The 9,326-nt window shown below is 56.4% G+C and overlaps 1 protein-coding gene across 1 annotated transcript; it reads left to right on the top strand.

Moving 5' to 3' along the window:
- Window positions 1-1,043: 1,043 nt before the first annotated feature.
- On the top strand, window positions 1,044-4,759 carry RAB17 (RAB17, member RAS oncogene family). The gene is made up of 6 exons (XM_041460217.1): window positions 1,044-1,109; window positions 1,731-1,890; window positions 2,802-2,953; window positions 3,189-3,314; window positions 3,506-3,599; window positions 4,404-4,759. The coding sequence occupies exons 2-6, from the start codon at window positions 1,734-1,736 to the stop codon at window positions 4,514-4,516; spliced, it is 642 nt and encodes a 213-aa protein (XP_041316151.1). The 5' UTR covers window positions 1,044-1,109; window positions 1,731-1,733; the 3' UTR covers window positions 4,517-4,759.
- The last annotated feature ends 4,567 nt before the right edge of the window (window positions 4,760-9,326 follow it).

Below are 9,326 nucleotides of genomic sequence, written 5' to 3'. Positions count from 1 at the left end.
CACCTTTCTAAGGTTGAACAGAGAGCAGCAGAGGGAAATGATGAGAAACTGTGTTTAATACAGACAAGCTTGGGTAGTTTTCAAGCAGCTTCCTGTTTCCTTAGAGAGTTTTATGGCTTATCGCTGACAATAACTGCCCAGAATGGATGACAGTCTTGTTTCCAGCCTACAAAGAGGCAAATGTATGTAATCAATACTCTAAAGAGTACATTCATGCTGTGCCACAGGGCTTATCTTTTCCCTGCTTGAAAAATAAGACTAACTAGCTGTTCTGCACAAACTGTGGTCCTGCTCTTCATCACAGGGCTGCATGAGCTGGGGGAGATGATGTTACTTGTTGTTTTTTAAGGGGATTAAAGCCCGTCTCACCCAGCAGAAAAACTACTTGGATGTAAAGATACAGACCTGGGTTCAGCCAAGGAACGCTCTTAATGACAGCCTTAATGAAGAATTAAAGCTCTGGAGCCTGCCAGATTGCAGAGGGAGGCCAGACAAAATAAAGGAGCCACGTGGGATGAGCAGCTCTCAGGAACAAGGGGCTTTTGTCAGGGGAGGGAATGCAGGGAGCTGCAGGACAGGAACTGCAGGAGCAGGGAGCTGCAGGAGCAGGGTGCTGCAGGAGCAGGGTGCTGCAGGAGCAGGGAGCTGCAGGAGCTCCACCGCTGCTGCTGCTGCTGCTGTAGGTGTCTTTGTAAAGGTACTTGCTTCCATAGCCAAATCCCTGAGGCTCAGGTAGAAATTGCACCAATTCTTCATCATAAGTCTTGCAGATCCCTGCTGTCTGCCTCACCAGGGCTTTATTCCATTTGGGGGGAATCCCTCCACTCCAGCAGAGCTCACCCTGGCATCCTGCTCAGCCCAACACCCCGTGAACTTCCCTCTCTCCTTTAAAACTGTCCACATGAGCTGAGTGTTTTTGGAGGAGGAGCTCTGTGAGGAGGAACCAGGGCAAAGCAGGGCAAAGTGTTGTTTGCTGCCCTGCACTGGCAGCTCCCACCCAGCAGCGGGGCAGTGGCAATTTCTTGGCCCAGGGCTGGGAGGAGGGGACACACGTGTCACCCAGGAGGGCTCCCACCGACCAAGGCTCTGCAGCTGCTCTCTTCCATCAGGTTTGAGGCAATCCCTGTTACTGGGTCTGTGTTTCCTGCCATCCCTGGGCACAGCAGGGTGGTCTGTCACACTCTGGGGTGACATGGGGATGGTGCTCCGGGGGCTTGGTTTGCCTGGGGCTCTTTTCCCAGGGTGCAGGAGCATTTGCCACCTGCTCTGTGTGCTGCTGCTCCAGCCAGGGCTTCTTGCTCCTGAGGTTCTCCTGATGTAACTCCTAACCAGGATGGATGTGGGACATCAGCCTAAGCTCTTCACCAGGACTCTGGGGAAGGAGGTGTCCGGGAGAGCGAGGCACAGCCAGAAGGGATTTCCCTTTGCCGGGAAATTCCTCCAGCTCCTCCTTGTTAAAGGAGATGCAGCAATCTCCTTGCCTACATCCAAGGAGGCTGCTGGCATCAGGTTTCTTCCTAAACATCTCCACCTTCTGGTCACAGCTGACCGTGGCAGATGCTTTGATGCATTAAATCTGCAGCTTATGATACGAATTATTTCGATTTTATTCCAGCCTACTTTGGAGTTAACTCCACCTGCCCAGCTGCCACTCAGGAGCTGCTGCAGAGGTTCAGCTGATCCTGGGACCACTGGCAGGTGCCCACTGAGCAGAGCTGGTTTCCTTGCAGGACATGGCACAGACAGTGACACTGGGCACCTCCCCAGAGGGACCCCGTCCCTCCTACATGTACAAGGTGGTGCTGCTGGGCAGCATGTCCGTGGGCAAGTCCAGCCTGGCCTACAGATATGTGAAGAACGACTTCAGGGAGCTGCTGCCCACCGTGGGATGTGAGTGAGTGGCTCCAACAGCTCCATGGCTCTGGACAAGAGACCAGGACTGGAGCACTTCCCTGCAGCGGGGTGGGACGCAGGGGAGCTGCTTGCTCCACCCTGCAGGAGCACAGACCCACTTTGGAGCATGGTGCAGATTTCCCCAAAAGCCAGAACCTCCCCCTTCACAGCTCTGCATTTCCAGCCCATTTCCAGCAGCAGGCCACAAGCAAAGCCACATCCACATCACACAGGTCTGGCTTTGTGCTGCTTTTTAGAGGCAGGTGAGCAGCAGAATAATGAGTAAACTGTGCAGCCCATCTGCTCTTTGCATGCTGTGCTGCCTTCCCAGCTATTCAGGCACACCAGGAGGGTCTCTTAGAAAGGTTTGCATTAAAGATCACACAGTTTCAATTCCCCCTGCCCAGGTCCCACAGCACCTAGACTTTATGTCTATTTATTTTACGAGCTGCACCTGGGTTTTGCCTTAAGCAGGCACAGCAGGTACAGAGGCTGTGATCCCACCTGTAACTGAAGAGCCAGCTGGTGGAGTAGAGCAAAGTGGAGCTTTTCCTCTCATCCCTCTGCTTGTGGACCAGCCATCTGCTCCCTGAAGGAAAAGGTGGAGGCTTCCCTGCAGTGGGAGCCCTTTCCATGGATATTCCCATTCACAGCTCTGACCCACCAGCAAAGTGGAGCTGTCTCTCTTGCTGGGAGCATTCTGCAAAGTTCAGAGTTATGCAGCATGAAACCTCGTGTCATCCACCCAAATCTGCTGCCAGGAAGGGCCACCTCAGCCCAGTGCCGGTGGTCACAAGAAGTCCCCCCTGGATTCTGTGCATTAGAACATCAGTAACAGCCTCAGGGCAGGGGATCTGAGCTCCCTGCTCTTGCTCCAAGTGAACATTCACCCTGCATCTTGCCTGCAGGCTCCTTCTTCACACAGATACTGGACCTGGACGAGGCCACTGTCAAGTTTGAGATCTGGGACACGGCGGGTCAGGAGAAGTACCAGAGTGTCTGTCACCTCTATTACCGGGATGCCCACGCTGCCCTCCTCGTTTATGACATTGCTAACAAGGTGAGGCCCCTGGCAGGACCATGCCACCACCCAGGGGTGGTTTCTGCTGCCACGAATCCCATCCAAGGGTGATTTATCCCTCAATGTGTTTGAGGGCTGCTGACCTGTTTTCCTGAGAGGGGCAATCAGAACCTCCCCACCCTCTTTGGTTTGGAGCCACCCAGCTGGTTTGGTCTGAGACAAAGGGAATAAATCAAAACCTGATCACTGGGTGGTTTTGTCTCCATCTCTCCAGCAAACATTCAGCAGAGCAAAGCTGTGGCTGGAGGAGCTGGAGAAGAAATTCCTGCCTGATGAAATCGTGATTGCTCTGGTGGGCAACAAGACAGACCTTGCTGCTGAGCGAGAGGTCACCACTGAGGTGAGTGCCTGGGGTTCCCTCATCACCCCTCACAGAAAGATCTGGGATATATCCAAGGAAAATTTCCAGGGAAATCCAAGCATTTAAGAGGTTTTCAGACACCTCTGAAGTCCCTGTACGTGAAATCCACCATAAAACTGAACAAGCAGCCCCAGAGGGGGCAGGGGAATAATTGTGCGTGTTTCTCTTAGGAGGGGGAAGACTTTGCACGAACAAAAGGCCTCCTGTTCATGGAGACGTCTGCAAAATCCAACCACCAAGTGAATGATATCTTCATGGCCGTAGGTGAGTTATGGGATGGCTCTAGGTGAGAGCAGAGGCAGGTGAACCATGGCCCCAGCTCCTGAAAGGCTCAGCCCCTTCATTGCTCCTACTTGTCACTGAGATGTTCCTCCCAGCCAGTCCAGCCTGCGCCACCCCTTAAGGCAGAAGGATGGACAGATCCATCCTGAGATATTCCAGTGTCAGGGAGGGCTTTCAGGCCTTCTGTGGGCCCAGAGCCACAATTTTATTTTGCATTGGTATCCAATCTAGTAGCATGTCGGTGCTGTTTGTGAGGGTCCCAGGACAAGGGAAGAGATGAATCTGACTCTATATTTCTTAGAAGGCTGATTTATTACATTATTATATTATATTATATTATATTAAAAGAAATTGTATACTAAAACTATACTAAACAATAGAGAGAAAGGATACATCAGAAAGCTAGAAAAGAAAGAATAATAAAGACCTGTGACAGACCAGAGAGTCTGACACAGCTGGACTGGGATTGGCCATTAAGGAAAAACAATTCACATGGAACCAATCAAAGATGCACCTGCCACATTCCAAAGCAGCAAAACACAGGGAGAAAGCGATCAGATAATATTGCTTTTCTTTTCCTCTGAGGCTTCTCATCTTCCCAGGAGCAAAAATCCTGGCGAAGGGATTTTTCATAAAATACCACAGTGCCAGCAGTGCAATGGTGTCCCCAGCTCAGCTGTTCAGGGAACTGCGGGATGGTGCCCTGGGGTGGGACACGGGGTGGCCATGGCATCCCAGCCACTGGCAGGAGAAAAGAGCCCTTCTTTGCCTTGTGTTTCCTCCTAGTCCAAGAACTCCTGAGGAGGGAAAAAGAGAAGGCACCCAGGCCATCCCCACATGGGAGGTCGACCGTGGACCTGAGTGCGAGCGGGGCGAGGACGAGGTGCTGCCGGAGCTGAGGACGTGGCACTGCACTCACAGGGCTGGAGCCCACCTCCATCAGGGACAGTGACAGAGCAGGGGGGCTCAGAGCTGCAGGGACAGCTCAGCCTGACCACCCTCCCTCTCAAAGCCCACTCAGAGCCCTCCTCGGTACACGGGGCCTCTTCAGACCTTTAGCTCCATCTTTAGCTGGGAGACAAAGCACAGGGAAAAGCACAGCCTGCCAGGAACACTGCCAGCAACCCTCACTGGTGACACCCCCCAACCCCCAGCTGTCACCTTCTCCATCTCCCTTTCCCTCTGAAAAGGGAGGGTTTAATTTCCCAAAGCAAAGATCCTGGTGTTTTTACACCCAGTCTGTGAATAAAGAGAATATTGCCCTAAAGGTGTATTTTTTTTTTCCCCCTGTTCTGCATGTCAGCCTGTAGGGAAACACAGGAAGCCTGGGGGTGGCAGGGACCAGGGCCAGTGCTCTCCCCACCCCATCCACCCCATTACAGGGGTCAGAGCCCATCCTTGGGGGCAATCACTGAGACAGAACGGGGCCGAATCACATGTGTGGTGTCAGAGTGCCCCGTGCCTTGCTGGCCTCCCCTTTACACAGTTATGAGTCCACTGTGGGAGCTCCCCTTGGCTGGAAGAGGAGAAAAACCCACCTGTGCCCTCTCCAGGGGCAGCAGCACTCACCCTGTCTGCAGGGCAGTGATCTCTGAGGTTTTGGGGCATGGCGGTGGGGTGGACAGAGCATCACATTGTCCCCAGGCGTTTCTGACCCCACAGAAATGGTGGGGCTATTTCTGTGCCCAGCTCATGGAAATGAAGGTGTCGGGTGCACCCCTGGGAGCTGGCACTCCCAGGGGATACCCCTGGGAAAGGGGTCCCTCTGTGATTATTTTTGGGGTGTTTCTTGGGGTGAGAGGGAAGGGCTGTGACAATGCCAGGCCAGGCAGAAACCCAAGGTGGCCGTGCAGATTTGGGGGTGGCTCCCCCCACTCTGCGGTTTGGAACAGAGAGCCTGGGACACGGGTGAGAGGAGAAGGGATTTTATTGCCAGCTGCAGTTCAGGGGTTCAGCTCCAGCCGGGGAGGGTGGGGAGCTGCGCAGCCCCGCTGCCCCGGCCCGCCGGGCGCGCTGCCCCCGCCCAGGGCTTGTCGCCTCCCGAAGCGCCCCACGGGCCGGATCCCGCGGCCCGTGTACCACGAGGGGTCGATGTCCGGGTCTGAGGGAAAAGCCGAGAGCCCGTCAGGGGGGTTGGAGGGCATGCAAGGGGACGAGGCATTGCGCCCACCAGTGAGGGGATGGGAACACCAGGGGAGGAGGGGAGGGGGATGAGGAGGATCAAAGCTGTAGCAATTCTCTTTCAAAGCAGACCTGTGCTCCTGCACAGTGGCAGCAGCTCCTCACCCCCCAAGTGCAGCTGAGCCGGGGGATGCAGAGGGGGCTGGAGGCAGGGGGTGGCTGGGGACAGTCCCTTACTCATGTTCTCCTTACTCCTGATTTCCATGGAGCGCTCCAGGACGCGGCCGTGGGTGGCGGGCAGGGTCAGGCAGACGAGCAGCAGCCACAGGAGGCAGGCGACCCCCAGCTTCATCCTGAGCACTTTCGGGCCGCCGTGACTTGGCTGTGAAGTCTCCTGAGCCCTGCTGAAGGCTCCGATGTGGCTGCAGGAGAGAAGGGATTTGGCTGTTGGTGTGTGTCCCCATCACAGCATCCCCGGGCCAGTGGCAAAGGGCTTGGGGACAGCACCAGAACAAACCCAGGGGTTTGCTGCAGCTGACACCTCTGGGGAAAATGCTGCCTCCAAACATGAGCTGCACAAACCTCATGGTCATTAAAACAGGTTTTGGTCCTAGCCTAGTGCCTTAGGTCAGGCCTGATCTTCTCTGGGACCCCCAGTAAACCTGTGGGACCCCAGAGCCCAAGGGATGGGGACCAGCACCAAAATGCAGGGCTGGCTGCAGAGCCACAGATGGGTGGATGGATGGATGGATGGATGGATGGATGGATGGATGGATGGATGGATGGATGGATGACCACCTCTGCACCCTTAGCATCCACCCCTGGCCGCGGCTGCTGAAGTGACAACCCAGGAACACCCTGTGCCACACTTCAGGGCGCCGAGGCGCTGAGCAGGGGCGGGCTGGGTGAGGGGCTGGGTCTCTGCAGCCACCCGGCCCGGGGAGCAGGGCGAGGGAGCCGAGCGGGAGAGGGAGGCAGGGAGGCAGGACACGGCGGGGCTGCGGGGCCGCTCCATTTCCAGCCACTTTTGCGAAGGAAAAGTTCGCAGCGTGCTGAGCAGGAGACACCCCGAGCTCCCTGCAGCTCAGGTTTGCCGCGGCCACCAACTTTTGGCCCCCTCCCATCCCCACCAGCCGGCTGGACGGACGCGAGGACAGACACACGGAGAGGCAAAGCAGCGCTCGGGAATTACCGAGAGCATCACGGCAGGCGGAGGGAAGCGTCGCTCCCGGGCGGGGGCCGCACTTACCGGGGCCAGGCGAGCAGAGGAGGCCGGCTGCTGTCCCCTGAGCCAGGTGGCGGCTGTGTGAGCCGGAGTCCCCTCCGCTCGCCGCTTTTATCGCCGCTTCCCTGCTGATGTCAGAGGCGAGCCCCGGCGGGGACCGAGCCGGGGCATCTCCCCTCCCCGCTGTCCCCTCTCATCAAATCAGCACCGGGGTTGTCGTGAGTCAGAAGGGACCAGCACTTTATCTGACGCTGGTTGAGGGAGATACTTTGGGAATATGTTAATGCCCGTCCTCGACGCGGGGTTATTTCGGACAAGGGGAAGTTTTCTGCTCTCTCACTTGCTGCCGGGGTCGGTGTGTGCTGCTGCCCTGAACGCTGTAAATGCACCGCAGGATTCACTCCGGTACCACCCCTCCACTCTCCCCCCCAAAAAACCCTGCTTTAGGGAAAGCAGAACACTAAACACAGAGACCAGGGGAAGGCAGTGTGCCGGGGCACATGGGCTGGAAGGAACGGGCTTGTTCTCTGGGCATGAGGGGTACAGATCCCCACCTCCCGGCCCCCCACTCCCATTTAAAATTAATTTTAAAGATTTCTGGTGTTTATTCTGCTGGATGTGACACTGGAGGAGCCAGCCTGGGGCTCCAGCGTGAGGGTCACTTGGTGTCCGGACAGACAGAAGTGGGACATCCCAAAACAGGGACATCCCTGTGCTGGCAGGACTGTGAAGAGACGGTCACCAGCGGGGTGTGGACAGGGGAAGGTCTCTGTCTGCCACCCCAAAGTGGCGTGGCTTTGCCCTGGGACAGAGCTCCGTCTCAGGCAGTGTCCATCTCCCCTGCCTGAGCACAGCCCGTGCTGGGGAGAGGTGGCAGGAGCAGCGTGGCTCACAGGGCACTGCCACAGGTGTGCAGCAAAGCAGGGAAAGGGCTGAAGAGAGGAGAACCTGCCCCAGCGTGGGCTTCAGCCAGGGAAATCCCCACCCCGGGCTCAGCAGGCCTCTCTCCACCCCAGGGTTGCTGCTGCTATTTAATACAGGTTTAAAGCAATCCCTTGATGCTGTGGGCTCGTGTTTCTTGTGGCTTCAGCTGCCAGACTGCGTTCAGGGTTTCCATGCAAGTTGGAGCAGTGCCTTTATTTCAGGGTCAGCCCCTCCCCAGCACCAGCCTGGGCATTCCCTTTGCCCACCCAGTGGCTTCTCCTCCGGGCACCACTGACCCACACCAGCACCCCTGTGGCCCTGTGGCCAGTGTCTGGCCGGTGTCTGGCCATCCTGATGTGCACCCTCTGCAACCACCTGGCTTCAGTGCTGCTGGTTCAGCTCCTGCCTGCTCCACCTGGCCAGCTTTAAAGCCAGGAGTGCACAGGATGGTTAAAGAAATGGATACGGAGCTGCTGGAGCAAGTCCAGAAGAGGCCATGAAGGTGCTCTGAGGGCTGGAGCCAGGCTGGGAGAGCTGGGGTTGCTCACCTGGAGGAGAGAAGGCTCTGAGAAGACCTCAGAGCCCTCCCTGTGCTTAAAAGGGGCTCCAGGAGAGCTGGAGAGGGACTTGGGAACAAGGGATGGATGGACAGGACACAGGGAATGGCTTCCCACTGCCAGAGGGCAGGGTTAGATGGGATATCGGGAAGGAATTCTTCCCTGTGAGGGCAGGGAGGCCCTGGCACAGGGTGCCCAGAAAATTGTGGCTGCCCCTGGATCCCTGGAAGTGTCCAAGGCCAGGCTGGACAGAGCTTGGAGCAATCTGGGCTGGTGGAAGGCATCCCTGGCCTTGGCAGGGGGTGTGAGCAGAGGGGCTTTGAGGTCCCTTCCAAGCCCAGCCATTCTGGGATTCCATGGGAGGAGAAAGGAGCCTTTGCTCGAGTGCGCTGAAAAAACAGACACTGGGAAATGGGTGGGTGGTTCTGGACACAGAATTGGCTTTATTGCGTGATTTAGTGAACATTTATTATAAACTCTACACAGGCAAATGGGTCAGGAAACCAGCAAAGAGCAACGTGGGTGGCTACTGAACGATGCCTTGGTGTGCACTGCTGAGGTTCCCCGCGAGGATTCCTCCACAGGGTCAGGCGTGGAAGGACTGGAGTCATGGCTGGAACCAGACAAGCAAGAGATGGGGCTGGGTGAAGGCTGAACCCTGGTGCCAGAAGGGTGGGTGCAAACCCTTTGGATGGCCTTGCTGAAGCTCCCTTTTTCCAGCCCAGGAGCTGCCATCCCAGCACAGCACAGGCTGGATCCAGTGAAGCCACAGTGTCTGGGAGAGTTTCTGCCACAGCAGAGGTTTGCACTTACCCTGTTGAGCTTCAGGCCACAAGGATTTAATTTTAAAATAAGAAACTGGCCTTGTTTCCATCTGGGAAG

The sequence above is a fragment of the Pyrgilauda ruficollis genome, unplaced genomic scaffold, assembly GCF_017590135.1.
Source record: "Pyrgilauda ruficollis isolate IOZ18807 unplaced genomic scaffold, ASM1759013v1 scaffold140, whole genome shotgun sequence".
Classification (NCBI taxonomy): Eukaryota; Metazoa; Chordata; class Aves; order Passeriformes; family Passeridae; genus Pyrgilauda; species Pyrgilauda ruficollis.
This window is presented reverse-complemented; position numbering and strand designations above follow the sequence as displayed.